This window comes from Triticum dicoccoides, chromosome 7A, assembly GCF_002162155.2.
Source record: "Triticum dicoccoides isolate Atlit2015 ecotype Zavitan chromosome 7A, WEW_v2.0, whole genome shotgun sequence".
Lineage (NCBI taxonomy): Eukaryota > Viridiplantae > Streptophyta > Magnoliopsida > Poales > Poaceae > Triticum > Triticum dicoccoides.
Window position 1 is genome coordinate 317463361 of NC_041392.1, and position 13933 is coordinate 317477293.

General features: G+C 46.8%; 1 protein-coding gene and 1 pseudogene across 1 annotated transcript; one reads left to right on the forward strand and one right to left on the reverse strand.

Annotated features, from left to right (window-relative positions):
• Nucleotides 1-5361: 5361 nt before the first annotated feature.
• LOC119331336 (mitochondrial import receptor subunit TOM9-2-like) lies at nt 5362-5944 on the reverse strand. The gene has a single exon (XM_037604505.1). The coding sequence runs from the start codon at nt 5884-5886 to the stop codon at nt 5614-5616; it is 273 nt and encodes a 90-aa protein (XP_037460402.1). The 5' UTR covers nt 5887-5944; the 3' UTR covers nt 5362-5613.
• A 1823-nt stretch (nt 5945-7767) lies between these two features.
• LOC119333476 lies at nt 7768-12516 on the forward strand (annotated as a pseudogene).
• The last annotated feature ends 1417 nt before the right edge of the window (nt 12517-13933 follow it).

A 13933-nucleotide genomic window follows, 5' to 3' on the forward strand; every position in this document is an offset into this window, starting at 1 on the left:
GGCAGGAGGAAGGTGGCGGCGCGCAGGCGCGGGGCGCGGCCCGGTTGACTCAGCGGAGAGGGCCCGCCTTGGGCCGGGACGGGCCGGTGGCGGGAGGAGTGGCCGGTGCCACATGGCGGCCTCTCAGTGGCCGCAGGCGGCGGCGGACGCGGTGTCCGGCGCGGCGGACATGTCCGGCGCGCAGAGAGGGGATTTTTAGGGTTTCGGGGGAGAAGAACCATGGATTTCGGAGGGGGTGCTATTTATAGACATAGGAGGAGCTAGGAGAGTCCAAATGAGGTGCGGTTGTCGGCCACGCGATCGTGATCGAACGCTCTAGAAGATGGAGAGGGTTTTGGGCCAAATTGGAAGGGTGTTGGGCTGCAACACACACGAGGCCCTCTCGGTCCCTCGGTTAACCGTTGGAGTATCAAACAAAGTCCAAATGGTACGAAACTTGACAGGCGGTCTACCGGTAGTAAACCAAGGCCACTTGGCAAGTCTCGGTCCAATCCGGAAATGTTTAATGCCCACACACGAAAAGAAGGTAGAAAAGACCACCGGAGGAGATAGAAGCGCCGGAATGCAAAACGGACAACGGGGAAAAAGCTCAGATGCATGAGATGAACACGTATGCAAATGCAATGCACATGATGACATGATATGAGATGCATGACAACGACAACAACACACAGAGACAAAAACCCAAACCCGAGGAAATAAAATAACTTAGCGCCGGAAACGGCAAGAGTTGGAGTATATATAAGGTAAATTACATCCGGGGTGTTACAATGCATGAGGTAGTAACCATGTCTCATATATGGAAAGTGACGGTTCGAAGAGGAGTGAGTTCATCTTGTGTCTAATGGCGTATGGCCGAGGTCACATCGTATGTCCTCTTGGGGCTTGGAGAGTAGTCGAAGTGTACATGGGGAAGATCGTAGGATGCTCCGCATCACGATCATTTCCTTTGGCCTCCGATGGACGACCCATCGGCCACAGGTGTGGCGTTGAAGTCGATGGCCATGGTTGCGGGCGTGACCGACGCGACCACAATCACCTCCGGCGAGCAGTTCGCGGGAGAGGTGGAGAAGCGGGAGGCTTGCGGTTGGGGATGGAAGCTGGGCATCTGCGGTGTGGTGGACGTGTGCGGCGTCTCTGCCCGTGGCGGACAAACTGCTGACGAGCCAGTTTGCGTCCGCGTGTTGGCCGCAATTTGTGTCCGTTTCGACCCAAATAGACGCGCGTGGACAGTTTGCGTCGGCGCGTTGGAGTTGCTCTAATAGACTGGAGGGTTGGGAGACTGGCACTTTATCAATTGGAGGTAGAGTAACAAGGATAAAATTATGTCTATCCAGTATGCTTGTGTACTATTTCTCGATGTAGAGATTCCCTAAAACTAAAATTGGGGGATGGACAAAGCAATTAAGAGATTCTCCATGCAAGGACGTGTAAGAAGAGAAAATAGCATATGGTTAGATGGCCACTAGTGTGCAGTTCAAGAAGAAGGATTGTAGGGTATTCACAATGGGAGGTTTATGATGTGTTTGGTTGCCCGTATCTACCTTAACCAGGTCCGCGCGGGAAGAATTTGGCATGTTTGGTTAGCCGTGTCACATACAAATATTGGCCCACATGAAACTTAAAGCACCCCAAGTCAAGTCTGTTAGGAACCATCGAATCACCAGTTTCCAGCAAGCGGTCGAGCCACCTCGAGCATGTGTTGTTGGTCCCGTTGCACTAGAGAATATATGAGGAATAGGAACTCTGCAGGTGGTTTATTCTCCTACCTCCACTAAACTCCTCCCTAATCTCCTTTTCTTCATCCCTTCTGATCTATACAACGATTCTTCGATTTGAGATAAGGTCTATACGAAAAAGATGCACATCGATGCCATGGTTTCATTCTGGCGATCGGTTCGTAGTTTCGTCAACCGTAGAGGTGAGGTGACCTTCCGAGGCAGCCATGGCGTCCTGTGTGACTGTGAAGACAGAAGAGAAGAGGAAAATTAGAGATGAGTAGAGGAAGAAGAAGTAGGGGAGAGAGAGAGAGAGAGAGGAGAACGGGAGGAAGGGGACAAGATGAGGAACGGCGGCACGTCGCAGGGGCTCGCCGGCCGGCGCGACGCGAGTGTTGAGTATCATGATTAGATTGAAACATAAGATAGAATAGGAAATATTCTGGTTTGTCTTGTACTCCAAATAAATCATGTACTTCTACATATATGCCCACAAGGCTCAAGCAATAAACATCAATTCCATCAATCCATCTCCATCCCTTCTAACAACGAGGAGGAGAGGCTGCTCGGATGCGAGGCAGAGTGCTCGGGAGAGGGGAACCAGATCCTCTAACATTAAGAAGGAAAGTTAGAGAAGCTACAATCCTCTAACTTTCCTTCTTGCAATCCATATGATTAAGGCTAAAATAATTTAAATTAATATGCAAATTGCAGATTTAATGTTTACATTCATAATCATTACATACAAACAATTTGATGGTGAAATAAAATCAATTATAGATTATTTATATCTACAGTAAATATCAATAGTAAATAATCCGCTAAACGTCTCTAACATTCCTTTTTCATTTTACACTATGATTACACTTTGCTTCTTTTAAGTTAGAGGGTCCGCCTCCCGGGAGAGGAGCCCAGCTCCCACTCCTTGCACGTGGCCGGCAGGATCCTCCGCCGTGACATCCTCGAGCAGGCCTTCCGGCTCCGTCTCGCCGGCAGTGTTCGTTCCTCAAACCCGCACGTACTCCTTCTGTAAAGAAATATAAAAGCGTTCAGATCAATGGGAGTACAAATCAACCAAGCAAACTGCTTGATTGATCTTTCCTGGAACAGTGTACGTTCGTACTTGCCGGCAGTCTTCGTTCGTTCAAGCCGGTGGCCTCGCGTGACAGCCCGCTCATCCTTCGCCGGCGCGGAGGCGGAGCTCTCCCGAGATGCGCGCGTGCGACACGCTCACTGTCCGCGTCACCATGCTCCCGCTCACCAGCTTGCCCAATGCGTGCCTCCACTTGGTACTTCGTGTCCAGCGTCAGTGCCTCAGTGGCAACGCCGGGCTCTACGAGGACCTCGAGCTGCTCGTCGCTGACAGCAACGCCGGGCTGGCTCGTCAAGAGAGACGAGCACCTCCGCCTGTCCGCGGTGCGCGGGCGGCTGTGTTTGCTCGTCACGGAGAGCCGCGGGATAGCGATATGGACGTTGACGTCGCCGGTGTCAGCGTCGGCGGCAACACCCACCGCAGTCACCGGGGATGGAGGCACGGCCCCACACGACCCAGGAAAGCGGGGATAGTGACGGCAAGGTGGACGTCAGCGCGACGCCAAGTCGGTGCAAAGTCCAATGGCGGCATGGCGAACTAGTTGCTTGCGGCGTCCCTAGTGTTATGTGTAGGTGAACCTTATCAGATGGATGCCACGTTGTGCCCGGTGCCCCCGCCGGTGTCGTTCCTCTCGATCACCTCTTCCTCGGCCTACACTGACGCCGTCATCGCAATCACACTGCCAAAAACTCTACTGTAACTCAGTGTGTCATGTGTAGGCGTTGACCATGTTGCCAGTATGCAACCAAACATCAGGCACTTGCATCTACCAAGCCAATGCACGCAACCAAACGGCAGTTAGAAAATGCTTCCCAGCTTGTATGCAGGCAACCAAAGTAAGTGTAGATGATTGTTTTTTGCCTGCATTAGCTCCATCAGGCTCAAGTGGAACAAATATGCAAAGTGCTAAAAAACGATGCAGGTAACCAAATGCCTCCTTAATGTTATTTTGGTACGCAAATGGTGGTGGAATTGGGGGCAAGAGAAGGGATGTGGCAGCAGATAGTAAGAAGAAAAAAAGATTGATTAAGGGATCTATCAGATACATGGATCTGTGAATGATTCACCATGCTGGGCTGACTTAGTTAAAATCAATCTGTATCTTACAGGGAGAAAGATGAAAGTGGGTAATGGACAACAGACTGGCTTTTGGGGTGACAAATGGTGCAGTGATAAACCTTTGCTAGCTATTTTCCCTGACTTGTTGCAACTATGTAATGAGAAGAAAAAACTGTCAGAGATATGGCTAATACTGGATGAGCAATGACATTTTGGGGATGGCTGAACAATAAACAAAATAGACAGCTAGTGGAGCTGAAAGCTTTTTTAGGGAGCTGAGAGTGCGAGGCTGGCTGGATGTTTCCATCTGGCTATGGAAAAAGGGGAAAAAAATCTAGATCATTTAGGCATCTCTGGAAAGCCAAACTGCCTTTGAACAAAAAAAATTGTATGTTGATTCTGACATGATAATGAAAATATTCATCACCTTTCCACTGTTGCTGCGACATAGATGTGTGGAGTATAGTGAGCAAAACTATTGGTGCTGGGGATAGACCTGGATGCTTTTCCCAATACTTCTCGTGGATTCCCAAATTCCTAACTCCAAGTTGTTGGCCTGGCGGCCCTATGTTGGGCTACAGAGCTTGTTTTGAGTTTAAGCTTGTAAGATATCCCGCTGAATTTATTTACTACGCTGTGTCTTTTATGAACTATTGGGCAGCTTTGTAAAATGAGGGGACTGAAATGTTGGAACAAGGTGCGATGGCACTCCAGAGAACGGCACTGGCACAATATGAGGATGGCAGGAGGGAGCGAGGAAATGGTGCCTTGATGATCATGGGAGATGATGGTTCAAACAATGAAGATGATGCAGAAGCTACGCGCAAGACATGGAGCAAGACTGAGTAACTTGTTTTGCTTCGCCTTAGCTCCCCCCTCTCCCCTGTTAGCAGAGCATGCGGCAGGAGAGTTACGGCTGGGATAACCTTACTTATGTTTACCTGCTTTGCGCCAAGACGCCGTTTTTGTGTTTTGTTCCATTATCTTTTTGATAGTGGAACCCGATCCATTCATGGATTGTATGAGAAAAAAACCCAAGGATTAGAAGACTAGGAATTTAGATGATAAGTGTTTGACATCATAGGAGAAACAAATGAATTCCACCAAAAGGTTTGAGAGGATTTCCTCCAAAATAGAGTGCAAATGAATCTTAAGATAATTTTCACAAAGATTCAAGTTCTCCAAAAAACTTATGGAATTCCTTGGAATCAAGATGACCTTGGGAGTGAGTTATATGCACCCATCAGCCGACTCAGCCAATATAGACTAGAATGTGTCTCCTTAGTGATCAGTATCTCGGTAGAATCAAACCCCTAACAACCGATGAGCCATCATCATGGGATAAGAGCAACGTCTTGTTTTGGTTACTTCGAGGATCAGTACAAGGAGCAACAATGAATGATTTCTAGTTCCCTACCCTGCTAATTCTGGTGGTGGAAGTAGCAATATCAGAGCAACAAGTATGAGATAGGGCATTGTGACAATCATGTATGTACTCCGAGTATGTATCTAAATAGGCATCACAAACAAACACTCTTGTGTATCACAGGACTGAGTTCAAGACAAGTCGGTGATATTGCGATAATAATTGTACCGAGCAGGAGCAGTCACAACAAGGCATGATCTTTCTCCCCCAAAACAGACTAGTGATAAAATTCTTGACAACTTATGATACTAGCAAAACGAAATGTGACCGCATCAGCAGCAGCGGCAGGCAACAAAGACGGACGAAAGAGGAGGGATTTATTTGGCGAGGGGCGGCGGCGAGCCGAGAAGAGCCTGCTGCTGGAGGTCGAGGTCGACCATCTGCTGCTCGCGGTCCATCTCGATGATGAGCGGCACGACCAGCACCAGGAAGGTCGTCCCGGCGATCCACGCCGCCTTCCCCGTGCTCCGCAGCAGCTTCCCCGCCACAGCCGCGGCCTCGCGACCGTGCGCCGCCACCGAGGACCGCGAGATCGCAGCCAGGACGCCGCCCGCGTCGCCGCGCTTGCTCACAGCAGAGGACGACGCCATGCTCGCTCCCTTGTTTTGATCTGGACTGGAGGATTCGATTCGGTTCGATTAGGGTTTCCTTTCGGACGACTCCTTTTTATCGGACTGGACGGAGTAGTGGGCCTTTTATGGGCTTAAGGAGGCCCATGACAAGGGCAGGCCCGAATGGCGACGGGTATTAAAAAAAAAGTCAGCAGGCAGCAATTTTCTAAAAAAAAGGAAACGGTTATATACGGACTTTCGGCCGGCCGCGCTCACTTGCGCGCGCAACACAGCGTATCCGCTGACTTTCTTGCCACGCTGGCGCAGTCCTAGGCAAACCGCTCCCTCATGTCTCACGCGCATGTTATAGGTCCCACACGACTGCCCATTTTTACTCCCTAGTTATCTATTGTCTTATGTGTTACCTTTTCTTCTACCTCCAGCCACATTAAGTTCTTTTTCCGCTACAAAGTGTTGCATCCGGCTAAGAAAAACGCTGCAACCGACGAAATAAAAAGCTGGAACCGACGAATAAAAAAGCTGGAAATAAAAGGAGGCGGATTTTTGCGAAGTGAGATTTGCTGGAACCAATAGAGTCAGTCCTAGAACCGTGTAGAAAAGACGATGCAACCGCGGAGGGCGGCGGACAAAAGTACCGACGTGAGCTGGAATCAAAAGTTGTTTTTGCTGCTACTGGCAATCACAAAAGCTACAACCGGCAACCACAAAAGTTACAACCGGTGATTGATTTTGCTTCAACGACGACATGGTGGCGGCACCGGCGATCATTTTTTGCTGGAACCAGCACAATATTTTGCTACTACCAGCTAACATATTTGTTGCCACCAGCAAACCAGTACTTTTTCGCGAGCCCATCGCCGGTGTGCTGCGATCGGTGACCAACGCTACCGGAGCTGCCACCGCCAGCGAGGGAGCTGCAACCACTGGCGAAAGTTGCTGCATGCGTGGATCCGGCGAGAAAGACATGAGACGGAGACGGCGAGGCCGGCGATCGACAGCGAGGCCCGCTGGCGACCGGAGCTGCCACCGCCAGTGAGGGAGCTGCAATCGCGGGCGAAAGTTGCTGCATGCGTGGATCCAACGAGAAAGACATGAGACGACGAAGACAAGGCCAGCGGACGACAGCGAAGCCGGCGACGGGCGAGCGCGTGGGGTGGTGCTTCAAGACCGATAGGCAGCTACCGGAGCTGAGGGCGGCGACCGGCGGCAAGGTACGAGTATGGGGCGTGGGGAAGAAGAAGATAGGGGAAAGAAGACTTAATCCAACGACTCAACGTGTCCGAATCGAGCGGCTGGGCAGTGACCGGCCCAAATTTGGGCCGGCGCACCGGCGCCTATTGTTGGCCAAATAAAAAGTCAGCAGGCAGCAGTCATTGCGGACACGTCGCCTCCTCGCCTCCCTTGGCGTTGTCCTCCTTCGGACCTCTCCACCTCAAAAGTGAAACCCCAGCGAGCCTCGCACTCGCATTCTCACCGCTCCAGAACCCTGACCCGCTCCCTTCCCTTGGCGCGTGCAGGTGTGTGACAATCAATCCTCTCTAGTAGGCACCAAAGTTTCAATTTCTTTTACTCTTCTTCTGCTCTAGGTGGGTGCATTCCGCTTTCCCTCCCTCTCCCACTATTGCTGGCTGTATGACATTTCTTGGTACAACCTGATGCTATCTTCGCCTCCCTTCCAAGATTGGGGTTTCCAGTGTGGTTCTTATCCACCCGCTACTTTCGGGCATTCCTCTTTTCTCCTAGGGTTTCATAAACGAATTTATTTATTTTTGTCTTATGAGGAGGTTTTGATTAATTGATAATGCACATCTTCTCTGCAACACAAATAGTAGTGGGGCATTTCATTAAAAGAAGGCCATGGTTTCCCACAAGGATAAGGCTCAAAAGGCGTATGAGGCCATGGGGCGTCTCGGCTTCTCCAAGAAGCAGGTTTCGCTAGTCCCGAGGCACCTCTACAACCTCTTTGACAAAAACTAGGAGCCCATCAAGGACGAGAGCTACCGCATCCTTGCTGACACCATCCTGGATAGCCAAAAGAATCAACCAATTCCTGCCACTAGCCATCATGTACAAATAATACGCTACTTTCTGTTTCTTTACTGTATAATTACCATCTGATGCTCAGCCTTTCCAATTGTGGTTTCACATCGGGTGACAGACCAAGCGTCCGAGCCTCACAACTCAACGCCGGTCACACCAGATCAAGATGACCAACACCCTTCTGCCGCTCGGTATGACATGGATGTCAGTGATAATGAAACCTCCCTCATCAACAGACCCATGGATGTCAGTGAAAATCCCTAAGATGCTCTCTTCTTACAAGAGCCCAAACCTGAACCTGAAATTGATATTCCAGCTACCCCTGTTGCCAACGACCTCAATACTGGGTCTTCAGGTATACCACTTGCATTATCTCACCATCACTCAGTACTTTCAAGACCAGGCTAGAGTTGTTCATGCTTTGCGTTAGTTTTAGTTGAAATTATAGTTCATACTGATGTTTGTATGCTCTGGAAATCAAACTCAACATTTTTCCTATGATATTACCAAATTGTTTAAGTCCTTACGACGGTTTTTGGTGCGCATGTATGTGGTTTATTTTAGCATTGCTTGGTTGCTTTCTTTCCTTTTTTGGATGGCTGTGCAATTGTAGCAGTTGCTTTGACCATTGTCAATTTGTCACAAGTTTCTGTTGACAACATTCTTGTTCTAATTGGATCTACTGTATTTGCAAAATAAAAAATAAATAGGTGGGGACAACATGCTAATTGAACATTGTAAAACAAGGGATATGCTGACTTGGGGTTCTGATGCTAGAGCTAGCATAGTTAACCATGATCAAAATCCAGACATCAGCCAACATGCAGTCAAGGATGGGGTAGAGTCTACTATTCAAAAGCTCACCAGGCATCTTTTGTTGAACTTGATGTAGCTTCATCCACTCTGGGTGAGGTGAAGGTGTCATTGAAATGCAAATTTGACCCTTCAGAGGCCTGCATTAGTTTGGACAAGGTCTTCAAAATAGTTGAGGATAAATGTCTTCGCTCATACAAGACCCTACCTCCTGATTTTTCTGTTGGCAAGCTGATGAATAAGATATGCCAATATGTTGCAGAGTCACGTGCTGTGCATTCTGAAGCTCAAAACAATGGTGGCAGCTTGCAAGAATAGGCTTTGGAGACATATGCTCCATTTGTGAAACCAATTTCTTGTAAGCATGCTGTTGATGGGAATGGTAATGCTGCTGTAGGATCATCCTTGGAACCTAGCTTTCAAAATTGGGTAGTTGCTTATCAGCCTCAGGAAGCACTTTTTAAGCAAAGGTTGCTGCATGATGTTGCTGACATAACGAAGGGAGAAGAAAGAGTTAGAATACCTATTGTAAACGAATTTGGTAGTGATAGTTGTCTGCAATTGTTCTATTACATAAGAAAGAATCTCACTTTCCAAAGTGCTTATGTCAACACCTCACTTGCGCGGATTGGTGATGAGGATTGCTGCGCAGATTATTCAGGCAACTGCTTATTAGAATCACATCCATGTGCATGTGCAAGTCAACTGGAGGCGAGATTGCATACACACCAGAGGGCCTGGTCAGGGCAGAATTAATTGATGAGTGCATAGTTGTTAATCACTTCCAAGAAAAGGATAATAAGTTCTACTATAAAGCTTGCCCTCTTGAAATATATATGATGAAGCCCTCATCGGATCCATGTAAAGGTCATCTTGCTAGAAATTCATTAAGGAATGTTGGAGTAAATGTGGCTGTGGCATGCAGTGTGGAAATTGTGTGATTCAATGTGGGATAACATGCAATTTTCAGGTACTATCTTAAAACATTTGTAGGTTATCACAACTGTTATACTTTTGTGGCTTCCCATTTTTGGATGATGATCACTCATCAGTAGTTTCTTTATGGACCATTCTGTTCTTTGATGAATGGCCATTGACATCATTCATTTGTTTTGCTATATTAACATGTTTCTTGCTCCATTCTTGTAAGCACTAGCAAATCAAAACTTCACTTTGTTCCCTTTACTTTGGTGTTAAACTTGTAGCATGGAGATGAGCTACCATTATTCCGTGTTTCAGGTGTTTTCACGAATGAAGGGAAGGGTTGGGGGCTATGTACGCTGGATGGGCTACCAAAAGGTGCTTTCATTCGTGAATTAGTTGGGGAGGTACTAACAAGTTTTGAACTACATGAGAGAAAAGCCAAAAATTCTAAGCATGTGGATCAAGTGCTCCTAGATGCTAGTTGGGGTTCTGAAGGGCTGCTAAGAGATGAGGAAGCTCTATGCCTTGATCTAGCATATTATGGGAATGTCGGGCGTTTGTCAACCATAGGTATGCTAGGACTCTTTTCCCATCTGTTCATTTATAAGGGCCTCATCAGCCTTGTCTATTAATGTTATATTTGTACTTTTTGCTGATTTTGTGTTTGATAATAATGCTTTACCATGTAGATGCTATGATGCAAATTTGGTAATCATACCTGTTGAAGTCGAGACTCCTGATCGCCATTATTACCATGTAACTGATTTTTGGCAATTGATATTGATTTCTGCACCGAAGGTGCTTGATTTGCAGCTACATGCTTACGAGTAATTGATGTTCCCCCCCTCTTAACGCAGCTTGCATTATTCACTGCCAAGAAAATAGAGGCTTTTGAGGAGTTAACGCGGGTAAGTGTCTGTATCATTTTCTCAACACTAGTATACATGACAACCACCTGCAAGTACTTGATAATACCCTCAATTAATACCTGCACAATATGAGGCTCGCATGCATACAATAATAATTGGGGCCTGCTTCAGTGCACCTGCCTTCCAAGAATTAGAATGGGTATTTTTGCCTTTTACTATTAATTAAGTGCTAATAGACCTAATCGTGCTTCACTTGATCTCATCCTTTGTAGAATCGAAAGTAGGTCTAGAGGGGAATGTATTGGTCTCAACACATGAGTAGGTGGTTCTCTCTCAGGAAATGAATGCTGGAAGTGTAGAAACGTTTTGATGGCTCTCTCACACATGGAGAGGAGGGTGGATGGGTATTTATAGCCTCCACACAAAATCTAACTGCTACACACAAAGAGCCAACTTGGTCAGACCGAATAGATGAACTCGGTGAGACCGATTCAGTTCAAAATGTGAACGTTAGGTGTTTTGGTGGGACCGACAAGATCAACTCGGTGGGATCGATGTGCTAGGGTTAGGGCAAAACTTAATCTTGGTTTGACCAATTACTTCAACTCGGTGAGACCGATTTCAGTAACAAGCAAATAGAGGGTTGGTCGGGCAAACTCGGTGGGACCGATCGTTCCGTTCGGTAATACCGAAATGTTACGAAGGGAAACAAAGAGTTTGCAATCCCATCTCGGTGAGACCGAGATCCCTATCGGTGAGACCGAACTAATTAGGGTTTCTGGCTATGGCTAAGTCAAATGAACTCGGTGGCGCCGGATAAATCAAATCGGTGGGCCCGAGTTTGACTTTAGGTTTAGGACATATTTGGATTTGAGAAAGTGGTTGAGGGCTTTGGAGCATATCACTAAGCATTTTGAGCAAGTAGACCATTAAGCAGCACCTCATCCCCTTTTAATGGTATTGGCTTTCCTATCGACTCAATGTGATCTTGGATCACTAATATAGAAATGAAGAGTCTTGAGCTTTTGCTAATATTTGTCCTTAGCATTTGGAGGGGTCCACATCTCTAGTCCATGCCATGCCAATCATTAAACTTACTGAAATAATCATCATGAAAGGATATTAGTTCAATGAGCTATATGTTGTTATGAATTACCAAAACCACCCAGGGATTAGTTGCACTTTCAATCTCCCCCTTTTTGGTAATTGATGACAACATATAGATCAAATCTTCGACATATGATAATAAGAATGGAATATATCATTGCTTTGAGAAGTATGTGATAAGCAAGAGCTCCCCCCTAAATTTGTGCATTATTTATGATTTGCTTTTGAATGCAAATGCACAATCGATTAGGATTATGGGTTTCTGTTCCATGTCACATACATCTTGGTGGAGCACTCAAAATGATAGAATAAAAATAACATGCACTCATCACCAAGACAAATATGATAGATCATACACAAATGATAATATAGCATCATCCAAGCATAATATGATCAACCACATGATCATAAGAGTATCTCACACACAAGCACAAAATATTGTAGCAAACACATGAGCAAATAAGTAGCAAGAGAGACAAATAGGAAGCAAGACACACACACTCTCTCTCTCTCTCTCTCTCTCTCTCTCTCTCTTTCTCTCTCTATCGAAGCCTATGATCTATACACTTTCTCCCCCTTTGGCAATAAGTTTCCAAAAAGCTTGAAAATGCATAGTGCTATATGGAACTCTAAGCACGATCTCCAGGAAATCCGGAGTGCGAAGATGGCGTGGAGAGAACAACATCTGCAAAGCCTTCGGTTGTTGTCTGAGGAACTGGAGGGGTTGCCACAGGAGGGGCAACTGAGGCTATGGTTTCAGGTGCTGACGTTGTGGCCCTTGTGTCACTGACTGGCACAACTATAGACCTTTGTGACCTAGGCACCCTCTGATAAGCATCTGTTGTACTTCTGCCTCCCCTCCCCTCTGCTTCTTCTTAAAGTTGCTCAACTGTAGTCTGAATCTTTGTGACCTTCAAGTCTAGATCATAAAACTTAGTCTCAATGATTCTCTCAAGACTCTCTTGGTTTTGAGTCAGGCTGCTTAGTCCTTTCTAAATCCTCACTGTAGCTTCAAGCAGATAGCTGAGCTGGTCCTGCTTGGTCTTGAGATTTGCAGTTGAGGCATCTGGAATCTTTGAAGCCTTTTCTGCCTTCGCCTTCTCTCTTCTCTTGAGCCTCAATAGAAGTAGGATGTGAAGCATCCATGACAACTGTGTTATCCTCAAAATTTGGCCTCAAGGGAAGGTGCTCTTTGTCAAGCAAGTATGTGCCTGTGCCCACCTTGGAATTAATGAGCATCTGAATGTGTGGAGCATAGCCGCATGATCTATTTTGATCAGCTGCAGTCCTCTTAATAGTCTCAATTATCAAGGTCATCACCTTGAACTTCTCTGGCACATCAAACATATGCAGCAAGTTAATTGAATTCCCTCTGATCATCCTGTCATCTCCAGACTTGGGCAACAATGTGTGCCTTAGGATGGTGTTGATAGTTGGCAGCCCTGACAGAAGATAGTAAACTGAGCCAAACTTGTGTGTCTCCAAGGCATCATCTGGTATCTCCTTGTACATGTGTGCCATGGAGTTGTGGCCTTTCCTGGGCTTGGCATACACATCAGTATCATTCTCTCCTTCTTTAGGAGCATGGATTAGCTTAGCCCACTCAGCAATGGAAGATTGGTACCTTGTACCCTCAGTCATCCAGACAATCTTGCCATCTAGATAAAAGTGAGCTGTGGAATAGAACTGCATCACCATATCATCATTCCATTTGGTCAGTTTCTGACCCACAAAAGCATCAAATCCATTCATTCTGAAGCTCTCGTGAACTCCACGGAAGTGATCTTCATTGTCATCAATGATAGTCCAGTTGACCCACTTCATGTCACTTGTTGGGAAACGTAGCATGCAATTTAAAAAAATTCCTACGCTCACGCAAGATCTATCTAGGAGATGCATAGCAATGAGAGGGGGAGAGTGTGTCCATGTACCCTCGTAGACCGAAAGCGGAAGCATTTAACAACGTAGTTGATGTAGTCGAACTTCTTCTCGTTTCGACTGATCATGTATCGAACGTACGACACCTACGAGTTCTGCACACGTTCAACTCGATGACGTCCCTCGAACTCTTGATCCAGGAAAGTGTCGAGGGAGAGTTCTGTCAGCACGACGACATAGTGACGGTGATGGTGAAGTGATCTGCGCAGGGCTTCACCTAAGCACTACGTGAATATGGCCGGAGGCGTAAACTATGGAGGGGGGACGCCGCACACGGCTAACAATGTTTGTGGTGTGTTCTAGCGGTTCCCCCCTTCATATATATAGGTTGGAGGGGAGGAGAGATAGCCAAGGGGGTGCCCCAAGTAGGAGGA

What these genes read in the sequence shown, in the direction of transcription:
- LOC119331336 (XM_037604505.1), bottom strand. Translation starts at nt 5,886, where the DNA reads ATGGCGTCGTCCTCTGCTGTGAGCAAGCGCGGCGACGCGGGCGGCGTC.